At 44.6% G+C, this 20,788-nt stretch overlaps 1 protein-coding gene across 2 annotated transcripts in view; it reads left to right on the top strand.

Annotated features, from left to right (window-relative positions):
• Positions 1–20,788, top strand: part of srgap1a (SLIT-ROBO Rho GTPase activating protein 1a) — a 288,344-nt gene that overhangs the window by 220,443 nt on the left and 47,113 nt on the right. The window contains exons 9-15 of one of the 2 annotated variants that reach the window (XM_060839652.1): positions 1,561–1,758; positions 2,593–2,677; positions 4,714–4,741; positions 8,882–8,984; positions 11,430–11,490; positions 12,410–12,487; positions 16,115–16,249. In XM_060839652.1, the coding sequence (XP_060695635.1) occupies positions 1,561–1,758; positions 2,593–2,677; positions 4,714–4,741; positions 8,882–8,984; positions 11,430–11,490; positions 12,410–12,487; positions 16,115–16,249 (688 nt within the window). The remainder of the gene's footprint in view (positions 1–1,560; positions 1,759–2,592; positions 2,678–4,713; positions 4,742–8,881; positions 8,985–11,429; positions 11,491–12,409; positions 12,488–16,114; positions 16,250–20,788) is intronic. The other variant, XM_060839653.1, reaches the window with a different exon arrangement.

The following is a 20,788-nucleotide window of genomic DNA, read 5'->3' on the forward strand; positions in this document are numbered from 1 at the left end:
GTATCTTCAAATTGTCCATCAGATTTCTACAAATCTGCAAAACTGTAAATTCGACACAAATCTCTGTTTTCTCTAAATTATTACCCATATTAAACTGGAGGAATAAAAGCACATTTAATCTTCTATGACCTGAAAAAAGCATTTGTTTGTGTCTCATCTAATTGTTTCTCCATCTGGCAAGCCCCAAAGTGATGTGCGTGTTGACAGGTTTTTGTTTTGCTTTGTTGTCTGCCTTTTTAGATATCTTGTAATCAGTGATATTATTGCACACCCATGGGCCTGGACCCAGGCCTCTGGGCTTAGAGGTAGGGGCACTGTCACTATCCCACAAGCATCATGGATGCGATAAGCAGGTAGCAGCTCGGCTCAACTGGGAGAAGACCCACCTCCCAGCCAGATCACCCCCTCCCCCTCCCCCCATCTGACTCCATCTGCCCCCTCCCCAACGTTCTTCAGGTTGAGGGTTTTCTCAGAGGTATTAACCCAAGACTCTCTCCACCCAACACCTTCCCAACTGTTCTTCAGCTCCACTTCCACTCACATCTGTCCTTTGTGGGAGGGGCTAAAAACAATCTCTCATCTCATGCAGACAAGTTCTCAAACTCCGTACTATCCGCTTTTGACCCCCGATTCACCGTGGTACCTCCATCTGTCCACCTTCTTCAGCCGCTGCCTTCCCTCCATCATTTGATGCTGTTTTCCCCAGCCAGATGTTTTTTTAAATTCATTCACAGGATGTGGGTGACACTGACTGGGCCAGCATTTATTGCCTTTCCCTAAGTTGTCCTCGAGAAGATGGTGATGAGCTGCCATCTTGAGCCAATGCAGTCCATGTGCTGTAGGTGGACCCACAATGCCAATAGGGAGGGAATTCCTCAATCAGTCCTCCTCAGTCTCCTCCCTCAAATCCAGGGTTGAAAGCTTATGGTGTCCATTCTTTGGGCGTTGCCACTAAGAACCTGTTGTCCCCTGTAAGGAGTTAAAGACGGTCTTCTACATTAAATATGTTGAATCTGACAAACCAAACCTCTGATCTAAAATATCCTGAGGCACTATTTGTACCCCTTCCTGATGTAGGGTTTATGCCTGAAACGTCGACTCTCCTGCTCCTCGGATGCTGTCTGACCGGCTGTGCTTTTCCAGCACCACACTTTTCGACTATATATGGACGAATACTAATTGACTTACACGATTTGGCCCATCAAGCCTCCATTCAATAGGATTTTTGATGTTTGTCTTCCTCAAATTCACTTCACCATCCTGTTTTTTGTATTTTTTTCCAATTTCTTTAGTGTCCAAAACCCATTGAATTTAATCTAGGAGATTCTAGTGCTTCACAGCTCTTTGAACAAAGAGATTTTCTCCTCCTCTCAGTCCAAAATGGCCCCACCCTTACTCCCAAGTGCCCTCTTGTGGTAACCTCTCTGGCCGCAACCTCTCAGTATCTCGCCTATTGAGCTCTCTTCGAGCAAGAATGACCCCTGCTGAAGTTGGGAGTCGAGCGCTTTGGGAGGGCTGAAGTGAAACGGCAGGATTGTAAGCTCTTCGAACTCTCTCTAGGTTAAAAAGACGATGGAAGCAACTCTGCAGACAATACAGGACATGGTGACCATTGAGGATTATGATGTCTCAGAGTGTTTCCAGCACAGCCGTTCAACAGAGTCTGTCAAATCCACGGTGTCCGAAACTTACCTGAGCAAGCCAAGCATTGCAAAGAGACGAGCCAATCAGCAAGAAACCGAGCAGTTCTATTTCATGGTGCGTATTCTTGCCTCCTGGGCTGGGCAGCACCAAAGTGTAAAGCATGGACTGGTTGCAGCTGTAAAAAAAAACTCTATTGTGGCCACAATTGGAGTATTGTGTACAGGCCTGGCTGCCACACTATGGGAAGGATGTGGAAGCTTTGGAAAGGGTGCAGACGAGATTTACCAGGATGTTGCCTGCTTATGGAGGGATGGTCTTATGAGGAAAGGCTAAGGGATTTGAGACTGTTTCGTGACAGCGAAGAAAATTAAAGGGTGACTTAATAGAGACATATAAGATGATCAAAGGGTTAGATAGAGTGGAAAGTGAGAGCCTTTTTCCTCAGATGGTGATGGCTAGCATGAGGGGACCTGGCTTTAAATTGAGGGGTGATAGAAATAGGTCAGAGGTCAGAGGTAGTTTCTTTACTAAGAGTAGTAGAGGCGTGGAATGCCCTGCCTGCAACAGTAGTAGACTCCCCAACTTTAAGGGCATTTAAATGGTCATTGGATAAACATATCTTAAAAATGTGTTGCTGGAAAAGCGCAGCAGGTCAGGCAGCATCAAAGGAACAGGAGAATAGACGTTTATGCCCGAAGCGTCGATTCTCCTGTTCCTTTGATGCTGCCTGACCTGCTGTGCTTTTCCAGCAACACATTTTTAAGCTCTGATCTCCAGCATCTGCAGTCCTCACTTTCTCCTATTGGATAAACATATGGATGATGATGGAATAGTGTAGGTGAGATGGGCTTCAGGTTGATTTCACAGGTTGGCGCAACATCGAGGGCCGAAGAGCCTAAACTGTGCTGTAATGTTCTATGGTTCACACATTGTCTCTGTTCTCAACAGAAACTCAAAGAGTACCTCGAGGGGAGCAACCTCATCATGAAGCTGCAAGCTAAGCATGACGTGTTACACCGCACGCTGGGGGAGGGTAAGCTGCTGTGGTCTGGAGTTGCGGCACTCTCTTGCTCGCGCTCTCCCTTGCTCTTTCTCTCTCTCTCTCTCTCTCTGTCTGTCTGTCAGTCTGTCTGTCTCTCTCTCTCTCTCTCTCTCTCTCTGTCTCTCTCGTGCTCTCTCCTTTCATGCCGGTTGGAGAGCTCCCAGTATCACCAGCATCACAAAATGGCAAGATACGCCAAGTCCCAGTTTGTTGTTCTTCTTTAAAATGGGTCTTCCCAAAGTTGCATCTGGCATGGCTACACTGGGGCTGAATGGCCTCCCTCTGTGCCATAACATTGCTGTGATTCTGTGAGATGAAAATGAGGCCATTCAGCCCCTCCAACTCTATTTGATTAGAACACAGCCAACCTCTCTTTCAACTCCACTTACTGCTTCAACCTCCGTCGCCCCTGGACAGGAGCTAGGTTTTAGTGAATACTTTAACCTAAACACTGCACGGAGATCTCTCCCTTGAGTCATCTTATATGCTCAAGCGATTGTTTGCTACAGTATTGGGACCAGCCTCACCAATACCCCTCTATTTAAAAGCAATTTTATACTTCCTTTAAATGCCTCACAGCGTTTACAGCAGCTGGTTTTGTAAATGGTATTCACCTCAAAATCAAATTGTGTTGCTCTTTCTTAATAAAACGGAACTGAAAAGATATTTGTTCAGTGCTAGTTTCTCCTCCATTTAATTTGGAAAATGTAAAAGCCTCAATTGTTAGCTGCATTAGATTAAATTCTTTTGATGAAATTGGACATATCGAAGCAGTGGGAGAGCTGATCCGGTTTCGGTGAGATGTTGGCTGGCACATTTAATAATCTTCCATCCACATTTACAAGAAGGTCTTTTTATTTCTCCTTTAAATAGCACTTTCTGCAACAGCCTGGGTTAGAGTCAGTGTGACAAGATCTTCCAGGTGACCTGAGGCTGTGCCTCTGAAACAGACAGAGGTCCAAATGGCCTGGGAAGTTGAAACCTCAAATGGGCAATTTCCAGGCTCCTGGAACCACCACCACCCCCCTCCCCCTCCACCTCCAAGAGCCCCCAGCTCAGAGTTAGAGTCGGAGACTTTAGGAGGGTTCTGCCTCACTTACCTTTAGTAGCTCACCAGGAAGCTTTAGAGGAAGCAAGGCCTGCCCTCGCCTTCCTGGCGAACACTTAAATTGGCATCAAACACGCCTCATGACATCCTAGGCCCACATCCAAAGCCACTCAGACTGACTCCAGACCCCCCACTCCCCTGCTAGGGGCTTGCACCAAATCCAACTGCCAACCCCCATCCCGATTCCCCAAGGTCACTCTCCGATGACTGGACCCACTCTGATCACTTCCACATTCCTCCCACCCCAATGACCCCATCCCTATTCTGATTTAAACACTCAGCTGTTATCTGGCCCCCTACCTACCCCCCTCACCCACCAGGCACCCTACCTACCCCCCTCACCCACCAGGCACCCTACCTACCCCCCTCATCCACCAGGCACCCTACCTAACTCCCTCACCCACTTGGCACCCTTCCTGCCTCCTTCACTCATTTGGCACTCTCCCTATTTTCCCCTCCCACATGGGATCCTACCCACCTAGCACCCTACCTACACCCCTCATCCACTTAGCATCCTACCTATGCCCCTCACCCATCTGGCACCTGACGTACTCCTATAGTGTGGGAGCTAACATTGGCAGGAGCTAGTGTGGTCCCAACATCAGTGCAGTCTGCTCCCAGCTGTGTGGATTGCTGGCCTGGCCTGGTCTGCTGCAGCAAGGAAGGCTGTCAGCACAGTGGGCCACGTGGAGATCACCTCCGAAGGTAAGAGTGCATTGTTTTGCCGGTCAGTGTTGGAAATCAGATTTCCAGTCCCAAACAGATGATCTCTCACGGGTCCACTTGTCAACGTTTCAAAGCCTGACTTTTTAATCTGCTGATTAGGACGCAAGGTCTGGGCCAGTCGCTCTGTCCCTCAACAGCTTCCTATATGTCCAACACAACTCCACAAACAAAGTCTCTTTCCTTGTTTCTTTAGGCCAGAAGAGTAACTTCATGACCACAAGGTAGGAAAAAGATCACACTCATTTCTTTGGGGAACTTTAAAGCTGCCTGTTTGATCGCACTTGTAACTGTGTGTGCATCTCTCTGCACACGTGTTACTGTGTGATTGAGTGTTTTTGTGTTATTGTCTGCATATTTGTGTCTGTGTGTGTGTGTCCATGTGTCAGTGTGCAAGCCTGTTTGTGTGTATTTTCATATGCCTGTGCATGCACATTCCTAGGTCTGTGCTTGCATGTGACCATGTAATGGTGTGTGTGTGTGTATGTGCATGTATCCATGTGTCTATGTGTGCACATGTGTCCATACGTGGCTGTGTGCGCTTGTTTTGTGCACCCGCATATATATTCTCCTACACATGTATATTTGTGGGTGCACGTGTTGTATTGCACTCTGTCGAAACTGGGACTGGAGACCCTGGTATATTTCACATTTGCTGTACCTGTGTTGCTGAACCCATAATGTAAACTGACTGGGTTTGCAAAACTGTTACGTTAGTGCTGTTGGCAACAGAACTTCAGATACATCATCTCATGAAATTGGTGTTTTGCACTGGCTTTGCAGCTCGTTGTTCCAGTGATTTATAATTGTGCTGTAGGGCTGAAGGTGAATGCTCCAATCTTGCAGTTGTTGTAGGATATTCTGGTTTGTCCAGGCAGTATGGAAGTGGTGTGGTTTGAGAGAGATCATTAGTGCCCATGTTCAACAATGCAATGTGTTTTGGATCAAGTGAGAAAATCTGTGAGGGGTGAAGACGGGACAGCAAAGGTTTTAATCCCTTGGTGATGGATGTGGGTCAAGAAGAGAGATTCCTGCTTGGAGGTGTTTTCTCACTCTGAATACTGTCAGTGGGCTCAAACCAGATGAGAGGAGTGGGGATGGGGTTAAGATCCTGGTGGAAAGCTGTTATGTGTCTTCCATCTGGAATCACCTTTTAGATATTTACCTGCTCACTTATAATTGGCCTCTTCTGGAGTACTGTGTCCAGTTTTGGTCACCCCGTTATATAATCAAGCTAGAGAGGGTTCAGAAGAGATGTTGCTGGAAATGGAGGGTTTGAGTTATAAGGAGAGGCTGAATAGGCTGGGAGGTTTCTTCACTGGAGCATGGGAGGTTGAGGGGTGACCTCATTGAGGTTTATAAAATTATGAGGGGTATAGATAAGGTGAATGGCAGGTGTCTTTTCTCTAGGGTGGGGGATTTCAAGGCTAGGGGTCATATTTTTAAGGTTTTAAAAAAGACGTGGGGGGGGGCAATTTTTTTTTACAGAGTGGTTTGTGTGTGGAATGAACTTCTACAGGGAGTGGTGGATTTGAATAGAGTTACAATGTTTAAAAGACATTTAGATGAGTACATGAATAAGAAATGTTTGGAGGGATATGGGCCAAGCGCAGGCAGGTGGGACTAGTTTAGTTTGGGATTATGGTTGGCACGGACTGGTTGCTTCGAAGGGTCTGTTTCTGTGTTGTATGACTCTGACTCTGTAAATCTGGAGGAATCAGGAAAGGATAATAGATTTAAACACTGGGGTGTGGTTTCATCAATCAGTGAGCTTCAGTGTGCTTAGCTGCTCAGGACACCTGCCCCTGGTCCACTGCCAGAGACTGTCAATCTGAGGGAGTATCAAATGGAAATCCTTACCAAAAGAATTATTGTGGTTAAAAACTAAGGAATAGGATTGATTCTAATGCCTCTGCTGTGGTCTCTTGGTTGTCACCTTCTGACCTAAAAGACAAAGAACTGCAAATGCTGAAAACTGAAGCAGGAACAGACATTGCTGGAGAAGCTCGGTTGCTCTGGCAGTATATGTGGACAGAGAAAGCAGAGTTAAAGTTTCGAGTCCGGCGGCCATTCTTTAAAACTGTTAGGAAAAGGTGGTATTTATCATGATAATCAGGGGGTGAGACGTGTGGAAGGAGTAAGAGGACAAGTGGAGATGGAGCCCAGAGAGGGAAGGACAGAGGGATGGTTGATTCTAAGCCGGGGAGGGAGAAAAGCTGATGATGGGGACAATGAGTGGGTGACAATGGGGTTGGCTTACCCCGACACTCCAGGGAAAACAGCCCCAGCCTGTTCAACCTCTCCCTATAGCTCCAATCCTGGCAACGTCCATGTAAAAATTCCCTGAACCCTTTCAAGTTTCACAACATCCTTCCAGTAAGAAAGAGACCAGAATTGCACGCAATATTCCAAAACTGGCCTAACCAGCATCCTGTGCAGCTGCAATATGACCTCCCAACACCTGTACTCAATACTCTGACCAATAAAGAAAAACATACCAAACACCATCTTCACTATCCTATCTATCTGCAACTCTACTTTCAAGGAGCAATGAGCCTGCACTCCAGGTCTCGTTATTCAGCAACGCTCCCCAGGATCTTACCATTAACTGTAAACGTCCTGTCGTGATTTGCCTTTCCAAAATGCAGCACCTCACATTTATCTGAAGTAAACTCCATCTGCCACTCCTCAGCCATTACCCATCTAATCAAGTAACCTTCTTTACTGTACACTCCATCTCCAATTTTGATGTCATCTGCAAACTTACTTACTACACCTTCTATGTTCACACTTCCAAATAATTTATATAAATGATGAAAAGCAGTGGACCTAACACCAATCCTTGTGACACAATAACTGGTCACAGGCCTCCAATCTGAAAAGCGACCCTCCACCACCACCACCCTCTGTCTTCTACCTTCTATCCAATTCTGTATCCAAAAGGCTAGTTTTCCCTGTAGTCCATGAGATCCAATCTTGCTAACCAGTCTACCATGAGGAACCTTGTTGAAAGCCTTACTGAAGATCATATAGATCACGTCCACAAAGATCACGTCCACCGCTCTGCCCTCATCAGTCCTCTTCGTTACTACTTTAAAAAATTCAAATCAAAGTTGTGAGACCACATTTCCCACATAAGAAGCCATATTGACTCTCCCTAATCAGTCCTTTCCTTTCCTTTCCAAATGCATGAAAGTCGTGGCCCTCAGGATTCCCTCAAACAACTTGCCTACCACCGATGTCAGGTTTACCGGTCTATAGTTCCCTCCTTTTCCTTACCACCTTTCTTAAAGAGTGGCACCACATTAGCCAACCTCCAGTCTTCCGGCGCCTCACCTGTGATTATTAACGGTTAAAATATCTCAGCAAGGGGCCCAGCAATCACTTAGTCCCGTAGAGTTCTAGGATCGTGGGGATTTATCCACTTTTCTGCGTTTTAAGACATCCAGCACAACCTTCTCTGTAATATGGACATTTTTCAAGATGCCACCATCTATTTCCCCACATTCTGTAGTTAAAACCATATATCCGAGCTTGGATCTGTTGGGATTTTAATGATAAACAGCCCAATCGAAAGATTAGTTTATTTGTGCATGAAACCTGGGTGAAGTTCTGCTATAAGGGGTCTTTCATTAACGTGAATTGACTGTAATGTGATTGGGTGAATAGGAAGCACTGTTTTTAAATCACGAATTTTTAAACTGTGTAAAGTTGCCAATAATTTAAATGCTGTTTGTATTGCACGAGGTTGCACAGGAACGCAACTATTGTGTTCTGGAAGAACTGCCTGTAATTGGTTTAAGAGGCCGTATTGTTAATAGATTTTAGGTCAGTTAAATGTCAATACAAGATTGGGCTCACATTGCAGTTCACTCAATGGATTAGAATCCGTATGTCTTGCACAATGATGCTTTGAAAGCAAGGTCATTAATGTATTGTCCCCAGTGTATTTCCCAATGATTGAAACTTTATCAGAAATGAAAACAGAAGTTGCTGGAAAAGCTCAGCAGCTCTGGCAGCTTCTGTGAAGAGAAATCACAGTTAACGTTCTGGGTCCAGTGACCCTTCCTCAGAACCCAGACCTGAAATGTTAACTCTGATTTCTCTCCACAGGTGTTGCCAGACCTACTGAGCTTTGCCAGGAACTTCTGTTTTTGTTTCTGGTTTACAGCATACGCGGTTCTTTCGGTTTTGATTGAAACTGTATGTCTGTCCCTCTTCCTGGGATGCCTATGTTTTCCAACTTGCACAGGTTATGTCTGATGACGGCAGAATGTCGACGGTTTACGTTGCTCCCGGTGACGTTCCAAATTGACAGATACTTTTCTAAGTTGTTTTCAAACTCTGTTCCGTCCTCTCCTCAGGCCTCCAAATGTGCCCCCTAAACCTCAGAAAGCCAGGAAATCCAGGCCCCGATCAGAATATAATGCTAAGTTATTTAATGGGGATTTGGAAACGTTTGTCAAGGTACTGGCATTGAGTGTAATGGTGGTGGAGAAGCTTTACTTTAAACCTCAGCGGTCAGAACGTAATGGTGTGTTCCTCGAGTTAAATTTTAGAAGGGCACTCTCACTCATTTTGCTGCCCTTGCTGTTGGGACACGAATGCTGTCTCTATAAATCCAGTATTGTGAGGGATTGCCATTACGTTCCGTTCTGTCCTGGGGCCCCCGGCTGTGCATCTGTTTTAGAACCTGCTTCCTCAAGTCAAGAATTGCAATGCTTTTCGATTGTGGAGAGATCACAGGGAGTTTGATTTAAACCCGATTTGCTGCTGTCTGCATTTTCCCCCTTTGTCAATCACAAAATTGCGATGAATTTGAACTTACGCACTTGATGCTTCTAATGAGATGGGCAACTCCATAAGCAATGGCATCCTTGACGTTGAGGAAAGCCCCTCTATATTCAAACCTGTTTTGACCACCTGCTTTGTCTTTAGCCAGAATATAATGGTTTGCTCCTCTAAGCTGAGTCAGCGGGAGCTAGTTTCTTTAAAGTTTCAAGTGGGTGCATGAAAGTTGCCCCCCCCGGAAGGAATTCCATTATATTCAAGTCTCTGGCTGGGGGCCCTAGTCTGTGTCTTGCACCTTCACTGTTTGCTGCTGCCTGTCTCACTATCTTCCTTTTCGCCCTCCGCTCTTACCACTGCTCCTATCAGAGGTCGAAGAAACTCGCACGCCAGAAACCAGGTATAGTGCCATTGTGAAGGGCTTGGCATATCTGCCTGGGTTAACATGCAGCGAATGAGCAAATTATAATCGAGAATGTTTGCATCAGTTTTGTGAGACTCAAAGGGCACTCTAGTTAAAATACCACGCAATTGAAATTTGTCACTTTTCCAAAGTCAGAGTCAAACTTCTTAAGTCGGGTGCTATTGAATCAGATAAAGGCAAAATACTACGGAAGGTGGAAATCTGAAAAGAGCATAGAGAGTGCTGGAGAAACTCAGCAGGTCTGGCATCATCTGTGGTGAGAGAAACAGAGTTAATGTTTCTTCTTCTGAAGATTCATACCAGGCACGAAGCATTAGCTTTGTTTCTGTCTCCACAGATACTGCCAGGACTATTGTGTCAAAATCTACTTCTGCCGAAGCTGATACTGACATGGACATCCAGAAGGCACTTATTCATTGGAGAGGGTCACTGCCAAGTTAACCAGAGAAAAACTGGGACTTCAAAGTTCAAAATAGTTCCAGTGTTGCTTTAGAACTGAGCCCTGAGGATGTTTTGCTATTCTCCCAGCTCCATTCTAGTTTCAGAAACTTCTTGGGAGAAGAGTATCAGCATAGCAACAGCTTCTTAAAGAAAAGCAATAATTCCACAGCTGCTGTTAAAAACAGAAAACTCTGGAAAGCACTCGACAGGTCAGGTAGCTTGCTTGGGGAGAGAAACTAGGTTATCAGCTTCAGATCAAACCCACCTCCCACCTCTCCCTTTGTTAATTACATTTCACAAAATGGGAATGGTGGATTGGTGCTGAGTGAGCAGAGAGGAATTTAAAGTTGCCTCAATCATTGGACTCTTGCAAACATTCAACTTCGCCACAGTTTAATTTTCCTACTTGCATTTCTTCTTTTATTAACAAGACTTCTAACTCAAATTTCTGTGAGTCAAGTCAAATAAAAAGAATGTCTGTTATCTCATGCTTTTTCTGATTACAAGTGTGTAAAGTGTAACCTCTTAAGAACTGAAGTCCAAGGATATAGTGCCATCAAGAAGATTGAGGCCCCACGTTACATTTTAAGTATTGTCATTTGTTTGCCATTTAGTTCACCAAGGCATGATTTATCATTTTCCTTCCTTTTTGTTCCGTCTTGCCCAGTGTTGAATGTCATTCTCCTCTCGCCGTGAGAATGGCCGCTTTGAAACCTGGAGTCTTTGCCATATTGAGCCCTGTGCCAGTCCTGTAGGAGCACCGTTTGGGCTGGCAGCCACTGTGCCACCTCTTCCTTCGGTGATCCGGTCCAGATCGAGAATCTGCCAAGCAGGTGGGCATGTGCCCCACACACCCTGTTGGTGGGTGCCCAGGCCTGGGTATCACAGCTGATTCTGTGAATGGGATTCTTTTCATGGCCAAATACAATGGAGCCTTCCACTGTGCAGAAGTGCAGTGATTGTCGATGTTGCCCACCCAGTATTGGCGCTGAAAATATGTTGCTGGAAAAACACAGCAGGTCAGGCAGCATCCAAGGAGCAGGAGATTCGACGTTTCGCCCTTCTTCAGGAATAGCATCTCCAGCATCTGCAGTCCTCACTTTCCACCCAGTATCATGAACCCACCTCAGAATTGAGAAATCAGTCTAGTCAGTCTGATGGTTAAAGACGTGTAGACAGCAGACACTCTTTGTATTTGTGCTCTGATCAGACGTGACCTCTACAGATAATTACAATCTCCTTCAAATTTCCTTTTCCAGGACTCTGGACAAACCATTCCTCTAATTGTGGAAAGTTGCGTGCGATTTATCAACTTATATGGTATGTTCCTGTTAGAGTTTTCCTACATTAAGACATACTTTCCCTGGAATGGAGGCAATGAGGGTTCACTAGAACAGTCCCGAGGATCAGAGGGTGGTCCTTTCAGGGGAGATTGACTAGACCTATATTCTCTGGAGTTTAGAAGGATTAAAGGTGATTGAATTGAACCTTTTGAAGGAGTTTTTTGACAGGGTAGAGGCTGAGAAAATGTTTCCCTGGCCAGAGAGACTGGAAAACAGAAGCACAGCCTTCTGGTTTGTCATTTAAGACAGAGATCAGGAATGATATCAGAATTCAAATCATGGTGAATCTTTGGAGTTCTGTAGAGCAGAATGTATGTTCAAAAATCAGATGGATACATTTTTTGGGATGGAAAGCATTAGAGAATATGTAATGGGGAGAAGGAGCTGAGATATATGCTGGCTGGTGTTTTTTAATTTGTTCACAGGGTGTGGGCATCTCTGGCTGGGCTAACATTTATTGCCCGTCCCTAATTGCCCTGGAGTAGTTGGTGACAAGCTGCCTTCTTGAACCGCTGCAGACCATGTGTATGCGGGTTTACCCGTGATGCCATTAGAGAGGGAGTTCCTCAATTTTGACCCAGCTACACGAAAGAGACGGTGTTGTATTTCCAAGTCAAGACGAGGTATAGTTTGGAGGGCAACTTGCAAGTGGTGCATTTACCGCCTTTGTCCTCCTCAACGATAAAGGTCACGGTCAGAGGAGGTTTGTTGAACAGCAGAGGAACCAAACAGTGCAGCCCAGTTCCTGTCTCATATTTTAAGTTGTTCCCTTGGTATCTGACACTGTGCCCACTAGGTTACCACTGCTATTTTTTATTTAACCAACGTGTTGACATTTGACCTGTTGCCACGACTCAGGCACATTCTTACATCTCTCTTCCCCACACTGTCTGCAGGTCTTCAGCATCAGGGGATCTTCCGAGTTCCTGGATCACAGGCTGAAGTCAATGATATTAAAAATTCATTTGAGCGAGGTGAGTAATTGCAAAGGCAATGCTGGAACAACTAAGCATCCGTATCCCATTCAGCAGCGGCACATTTATTCTGGCCTTGCAAAACGTGACAGTCTGCTGATAAGAAATGTCTCCAGCCCATGATGCTTTAGAAAGATAATTGCTTTTGTAATGACTCCTGCGCCTGGGAATAGTTTGCCAACTTGATTAATGTGGCTAGTAACTCAGTGCTTGAATTTTTAAGGATCCTTTCTCATTTTGACGAGTTGTGGTGGTGGGGGGAGGGTGATGTACCTTTGCAAAGCACAGTGCTCTAAATTTCTCAGTCATGTGTGGCATCGGACACTACTTGCTGTCAGTGAGGCAGTGTTCAATCTGTAGTTTTTAAATTAATGCCGACTTTCCTTGAAGATCAAACACTAATCGGGTGCAATTTATGAATCGAGAGAGGGGCGGGGTCATTATAAGCTGATCCACCCTTGGTTGGATCACTCAATCACCCACTTTATACTTCACCGAGTTCCCCACCTACAGCTTTAGGTTACAATTTAAACTAGGTGTGTTGCCATTAGAGGAGAAAGTGAGGACTGCAGATGCTGGAGATCAGAGCTGAAAATGTGTTGCTGGAAAAGCGCAGCAGGTCAAGCAGCATCCAAGGAGCAGGAGAATTGACGTTTCGGGCATAAGCCCTTCTTCAGCTCTCCTATTCCTTGGATGCTGCCTGACCTGCTGCGCTTTTCCAGCAACACATTTTCAGTGTTGCCATTAGAGTGTGAGAGAAAGAATCATAGAATCCCTTCAGTTTGAAAGCAGGCCATTCAGCCCATTGAGTCCACACCGACCCTCCAAAGAGCATCCACCCAGACCCCACCCCTACTCTATCCCTGGAACCCTGCATTTCCTATGGCTAATCCACCTAGACACCATGGCCAATCCACCTGACCTGCACATCTTTGGACTGTGGGAGGAAACCGGAACACCCGGAGGAAACCCACACAGACATGGGGAGAATGTGCAAAGTCCACATAGACAGTCGCCTGAGAGTGGAATTGAACCCGGGACCCTGCTGCTGTGAGACAACAGTGCTAACCACTGTCATCAACAGGTTCCTTCACTGTTTAAAATTGGACCGTGTTAGATCACTTAGAGAGATTTAAAATATATCCTGTCATCATTCTTGTTATACTATGAGGAAGTTAATAATTCCCCTACTCCACCAGTGACACCACTTGTGTAAAAGTTTAATTCAGTCACGAAAATTGTTTCCCTTTTACAACATTATTCAGAATAAAAGAGATGTTCCCCAGGTTTCTTTAATGAATGCAAAAATAGTCTGGTCATTATAAACAAAACTCATTTCTCAAAATAAAGAGTGGCAAAACTAGTTAATACCTGAGCTATAGTCTGACACTAGAATTAGATTAGATTACTTACAGTGTGGAAACAGGCCCTTCGGCCCAACAAGTCCGCACCGACCCGCCGAAGCGCAACCACCCATACCCCTACATTTACCCCTTACCTAACACTACGGGCAATTTAGCATGGCCAATTCACCTAACCTGCACATCTTTAGACTGTGGGAGGAAACCGGAGCACCCGGAGGAAACCCACGCAGACACGGGGAGAACGTGCAAACTCCACACAGTCTGTCGCCTGAGTCGGGAATTGAACCCGGGTCTCAGGCGCTGTGAGACAGCAGTGCTAACCACTGTGCCACCGTGCCGCCCACAAATCTTCTATTGATCACAACACAAGCACATTCTCACAACATAAAAGACAACAGACTCTGCGAAGATGATACTTTGAATAAAAACAAAATACAAATGCCCTTATGGTTCAATGGTCTGAAAACAGGTAGAATTTGTCAGTCTGCCAAGTTTCTTATTAATGAAATCAAATTGCTGGAAGCCGTAAACTGATGGAAGCTCTTTAAATCAAGTTTTGTTTTAGATGGCTTTTAAAGACTATATCATTTTTATTTTTCTATCATTTTGATTGGCGGAAATGGGAAAAGTGCTATTTTAAAAAGCAAGGATTGTGGAAGGATTGCTGCACTTTTCAAAAGCAGGTAACATGGCGATCTTTTAAGTCGCGTAAACCAGTGACCCTGTACTTTCTACAAACAAATGAAAATATATGGAAGAGAAGAATCAATGAACAGCATATCCTTACAGAACGAAAAGACCATCTCAGCAGACCCTGTAGGCAGGGAGCATTGAGCTGCCTTCCCAGTTTTTCCCTCCCTCCATAGCACCAATGTTTTTGTATCTGTCTCTGGCTGTCCATATGTGTGTCTGGAAAAGGAGTTTTTTTAAGGGTGTTGAAGTTTAAACTAATAGAGTTATGTACAGACAGGTTCTTCATTGTTTACCTTTATCTAAATGTCTATTTATTTGAAATAAATAATAATTCCTGTTACGTTCAGAAACCTGTTCTGGTTCTGAAAATCAGGTAAATTGCGTACTTATCAGAATCTTTGACATGAGCCCAGACTCTTGATTTCCCGCACCATACCCCAGTGGGCATAACACACCACTTCCAAGTCTCCAGAAAGTGGTCACTCAGGATTTACAAGGCAGACAAAATACTGAGATGTAGAAATTTAATCAGGTTCCCAATTACTGAAACCCAAGAGAGGGGAAAGGGAAAGTTGAAGCTATTTTACTGTAAGCTTTTGTGGTTGTCTCTCTTCTCACTCACTCACTCTAAGCCAGAAACCAAGATCAGAAAGAGTTGCTAGGTAACCATCAGCACTGGGGCCCCAAAGCTAGATTTTCTAGCGATTAATTGTAAATTATAAATTCCATCTCGAATCTCCCTAAAAGCTTTGCTTGGCTGTTTTTCCAAAGTCACTTGACTTCCTGTAATTTAGTAGGTGAATCACGACCCATTTAAACTGTTGACATTATTCCTTGGTGAAAGCCCTTTCTTAGTTCAGAAAAGTTTAATATTGACCTGTTTTTCAACAGTTTCCGCATTATTGCCTTTATCCTAATGGACATGCTTTAATTGGAGGGTTTGTATATATTAACCCTGAGCAGGCTGAGTACGTTGGACACTCAATAGTTTATGAAATGTTGTATCATGTAGTTAAGCCCCAAAAGGTTTCTGGTTTGATCAACCCATTCATAAAGCTGCTGTTAAAGCCCATTTAGACAGACAGACATTTCAAGAGTATGTTAGCAATTATTGTTATCTTGCAAGGTTTCAGTAGTGAGTGATTGTCTAATTTAGTCCAGTCTCTGAAAAGGAACATATGGCAGTATTCTCCTTCTTGTGCCAGGGCATTTGACAGACTTGACAGTTTTATTACAAATGTTATGAAATAAATTCTTGCATTCAGAAAGTGCTTTCTCTCATCCTCATTTTATGGCCAGTGATTTTTATTTTTCACGTTGTATCAGCTGTTAGCAAACATGACAGCCAATCTACACAGCAAGTTACAATGAGTACGTGTATGCCCTGTTAGCTCTGGACTGTTGAGGAACAATGTGACATCAGGAGAACTATCTGCTCTCCTTTGAATGTTTTTGTGGATTCTTTAACAGAATCATGACCACATCTTGGATTATATCAAAGGATTGTGCATGGCCTTTTGTCACTCAGCTGATATTGCTTGTACTGATGTTTCTGTTTGTTCTGAAATAGGTGAAGATCCTTTAGCTGATGATCAGGATAACCATGACATTAACTCAGTCGCAGGAGTTCTGAAGCTCTACTTCAGAGGTTTGGAAAACCCACTCTTTCCTAGGGAAAGATTTAACGAGCTCATTCCTTGTGTCCGTAAGTATTTGTTCACTGTCATCATCCTCTCCATCTCTATCACATTCACCCTCTGCCATCCTTGCTCGGTTTGTCTACCTATCTCTTTTTTTCACACTTGTCCCTTCACACACTCTCTCTCTCTCTCCCTCCCTCTGTTCCCCTCCTACTCTCTCTCAAGTCCTCTGTACTCCTTGTGCGCTGTCTTCTTTCTCTCAACCTTACCCCCCCTTCTCTGTCCTCTCTCTCACTCTCCAAAATACTCAGTCACTCTGTTTCCCTTGTGCACACGCTGTCTTGCCTCCGGCTCTTCATGCTTTCGCACTCTCCTGTCTCTTATGTTCTGTCCCTTGCAGTTTCTCTCCATCTCTCTCACATCCTCAGTCCCCTCATGTACACACTTTTGAGTACTATCTCTCTCGAGCACTGTCATTCTCTCCCTCTATTGTGCATATCCCTCTCTATATTGCAGCCAGCTCTCTCTCTCTCTTGTGCGAATGTGTGCAACCATGTCGTGTGCAGTCCATATCTCTCTCTCTCTCTCTCTCTCTTTCCCCCCCATTCACACGCTGTCTATCTCACACGTGCTTTCTTTTTCTCTCTATCTGTCCCATTCCAAATAACCTGAATTTGTATTGAAAGTTTTTCTTTCATTTCATCCCTGCTTGGTTACTTGAGTATTTTGAATTTTGTTTTTATTTGAAGAATTTGGCTCACACTATATAAGGAGGCAGTTCCTTTGACGGTGTTAGTGATGTGGGATGGCAGCCCACAAAAATCTGAGAGCCCTGTTAAGTTTTCTTTCTTTTAAAAAAAATGAAATGAGAAAAACAACGTGCATTTTATGAAGCTTTACCATCTCCTCAGTAGAGCTCAGAGCAATTTTACAACCGTAATTTTAAATGAGTGATTCCCTGATATCTAAGTAAACATGCTGGACAGATTGAAAGCAGGTTAGGCAGCATCCAAGGAGCAGGAGAATTGACGTTTCGGGCCTAAGCCCTTCTTCAGGAATCTGTAGAGGGAGGAAGAGAGCTTCTTCAAGGAAGGCATCCTTGCAAGAGGATTCGCAGTAGGTTAAGATCAACTAGGAGAAAGTGAGGACTGCAGATGCTGGAGAAAATGTGTTGCTGGAAAAGCGCAGCAGGTCAGGCAGCATTCAAGGAGCAGGAGAATCAACGTTTCGGGCATAAGCCCTTCTTCAGGAATCCAGCTTATGCCCGAAACGTCGATTCTCCTGCTCCTTGGATGCTACCTGACCTGCTGCGCTTTTCAGCAACACATTTTTCAGCTCTGATCTCCAGCATCTGCAGTCCTCCCTTTCTCCAGGACAGATTGAAAGGAAATGAATGCAGATGTTATTGTTTCAGCCTCGTTGCGAGGAGGAATCAACTTTGAGACCTTTCTGCACAAGATTGTTCAGCCAGAGGCTGGATAATCTCGGGTTGTTTTCTTTGGATAGAGAAGATTGAGGGAGCAACCTGATAGAGGTGTACAACATTGTGAGGTATGGACAGGGCGAATAGAAATCAGCTGTTCTCGATAGTCAAAGGGTCAAGAACAAGGGGGCATAATTTTAAAATGGAAGTCTGGAGGTTTTGAGGGAATGTGAGGAAAAATACTTTCACTCAGAGGGTGCTGGAGGGTCTGAAATGCACTGCTTGGGGAGATAGTGGAGGTGTGAAACCTCAAAAATGATTTGAATGAGCACTTGAGCTCATTCCTGTTGAAGGGCTCTTGCCCGAAATGTTGACTCTCCTACTCCTCGGATGCTGTCTGACCTGCTGTGCTTTTCCAGCACCACACTCTTGACTGTAGCATCTGCGGTCCTCACTCTCTCCCACTTGAAATGTCATAACATTCAATGCCAAGGACCTCGTGTAAGAAAGTGGGACTAGTGTAGATAGGAGTATATTTTTGGTCGTCCAGAAGTGATGGGTGAAAGAGTCTGTTCTGTTTGATTTAATGATTGTATACTATAGAGGGAGCACAGTAGATTTAGAATCATGGAATCCCTACAGTGCAAGAAGAGGGCACTCAGCCCATCAGGCCGGAACCAAACCTCCGATGAGCATCTCGCCCAGACCCGTCCCCCTGGCTTATCCCTATAGCCCCACATTTTTTATGGCTAGCCCACCCAACCTGCACATCCCTGGGCACCAGAATAATACTGGGGATGATCGGTTATATGGTGAGGCTGGAGGCACTGGGACTGGTTAAGGAGAGATTTAATGAAAGCTTTTAATTCTGCAAGGGTTTTTGACGGAATAAATGAGAGGAAACTGTGTACATTTGGAAGTTCAGAAGGCAGTTAACAATAATGATGGTGTGGGACTGGAGTCACATGTAGACCATACGAGGTAGTGGACCAATTGAAGCTTTACTCCAACCCAGGAGCTTCATACTTTCTATTTCCAGATTGAAAAACACAAACAAGAACTCTCTGAACTCCCATGGTCTGATTTTAAATTCCGATCTCTTGATTTTAGTGTAAGTTGCTGGATCATGAATTGAGTGCTGAAGCCACTGCTTAATGACACCCTACAATAAACTTCAGTTTATTTTTTTTTTGTGCTGTGCATGGAACATTCAAAACAGTTCCACAAACATCCACTTCCTCAACCACCAGCACTCAGTAGTAGCAGTGTGTACCATCTACAAGATGCACTACAGAAATTCACCAAAGATCCTTGGGCAGCACCTTCCAAACCCACAACCACTTCCATCTGGATGGTACAAGGGCAATAGATACATGGGAGCACCACCCACCTGCAAGTTCCCTTCCAAACCACTCATCCTGACTTGGAAATATATCTTCACTGTTGCTGGGTCAAAATTCCCTCCCTAAGGCCATTGTGAGTCTACCTACAGCACAAGGACTGCAATGATTTTTTTAAAAAGTCAGCCCACCACTGCCTTCTCAAGGGCAACTTGGAGGATGGGGGTAAATAAACACCAGCCTCGCTCACATCCCATGAATAAATTCTGAAACATCATTGGAGACTCAGAGCTCCTGTGTATGAAAAGGTACCCTAAAGATCCCAGGTTTCCTTGGAGATTCCTGGAATGCCAACGCATAAACGAGGGGTAAAGATTACACTGACCAACTTCATAAACAATAGAGCTGTAATCCATCCAGGATGGAGTATTGAAACCAAAAAAGAGATAATGCTGGAAAATCTCAGCAAGTCTGGCCGCATCTGTAAGGAGAGAAAAGAGCTGATGTTTCGAGTCTATCTGACCCTTTGTTAAAGCTTTGACAAAGGGTCAGTTAGACTTGAAATGTCAGGTCTTTTCTCTCCTTACAGATGCTGCCAGACTTGCTGAGATTTTCCAGCATTTTCTGTTTTGGTTTCAGATCCCAGCATCCGCAGTAATTTGCTTTCATCCAGGATGGAGTATTGTCCCAGTTGATGTAAAACACTACAATGAATGCCCTTCCTGATGAAGGGCTTATGCCCGAAACGTCGAATTTCCTGTTCCTTGGATGCTGCCTGACCTGCTGCGCTTTTCCAGCAACATATTTTCAGCACTGCAATGAATAGACCAGTTTCTGAAGAACTAAGCATTGTGGGTAATGTAGCTACCATCATTGATTATTTGTCATGAATATTAACATATCTGGCAATGGATGGTTGCAGTGTGGGGGTGCTGCATGGTGTTTTAAGTGATGGTGATTTAAGTGATTTTAAAGGGAGATGGTGTAAAATGATTTTCTGCAATCCAAGAACAAGGAGCTATTTTTTTTTAAATCCATCCATCTAGGAATGAAACCTTATAAGCATACATTTGAATATATGAAATGGGAGCAGAAGTAGATCATTTGGCCCCTGAAGGATGCTATTCCATTTGATGAGGTCATCAATAATATAAATTCTAAATTTCTATGGGTCTAATAGTTTAGGTTCCCTACAGTGTAGAAACAGACCTTTCGGCCCAACACATCCATGCCGACCTTGCAAAGGGTAACCCACCCAGACTTATTTCCCTCTGACTAATAGATCTAGCACTACGGGCAATTTAGCATGGCCAATTCACCTAACCTGCACATCTTTGGACTGTGGGAGGAAACCGGAGCAAACCCACGTAGACACTGGGAGAATGTGCAAACTCCACACAGACAGTCGCCCGAAGCTGAAATGGAACCTGGGACCCTGGTGCTGTGAGGCAGCAGTGCTAGCCACTGTGCCCCCCCCCCATTTGATTCCTTTGCCTCAGCCGAATCCATCCACTGCCACCTTGAACATATTCATTACCCCACTTCCGTTCCCTTCTTGGGCAGAGCGTATCATAAGTTATCCAACCCTCAGAGAAATAATTCTCTTTTCATCTGCCTTAAAAGGGAGATGCCTAATGTTTAAACATTATCTCTTCCCCCACCCCCTGCCAAAAGTTTTGACTCATCTATAAGAGGAAACATAATTTCCATATCCACCTTGTCAAGACCATTAAGGATCTTCGACACATCAGTAAAGTCACCCCTCACTCTTCTAAGCTCCAGTGTCAGGAAGGCCTCACACACAAATGATGGTGGGAATTGACACTCTTTAAAAAGTGAAG

The sequence above is a fragment of the Hemiscyllium ocellatum genome, chromosome 19 (genome assembly GCF_020745735.1).
Source record: "Hemiscyllium ocellatum isolate sHemOce1 chromosome 19, sHemOce1.pat.X.cur, whole genome shotgun sequence".
Taxonomy (NCBI): Eukaryota; Metazoa; Chordata; class Chondrichthyes; order Orectolobiformes; family Hemiscylliidae; genus Hemiscyllium; species Hemiscyllium ocellatum.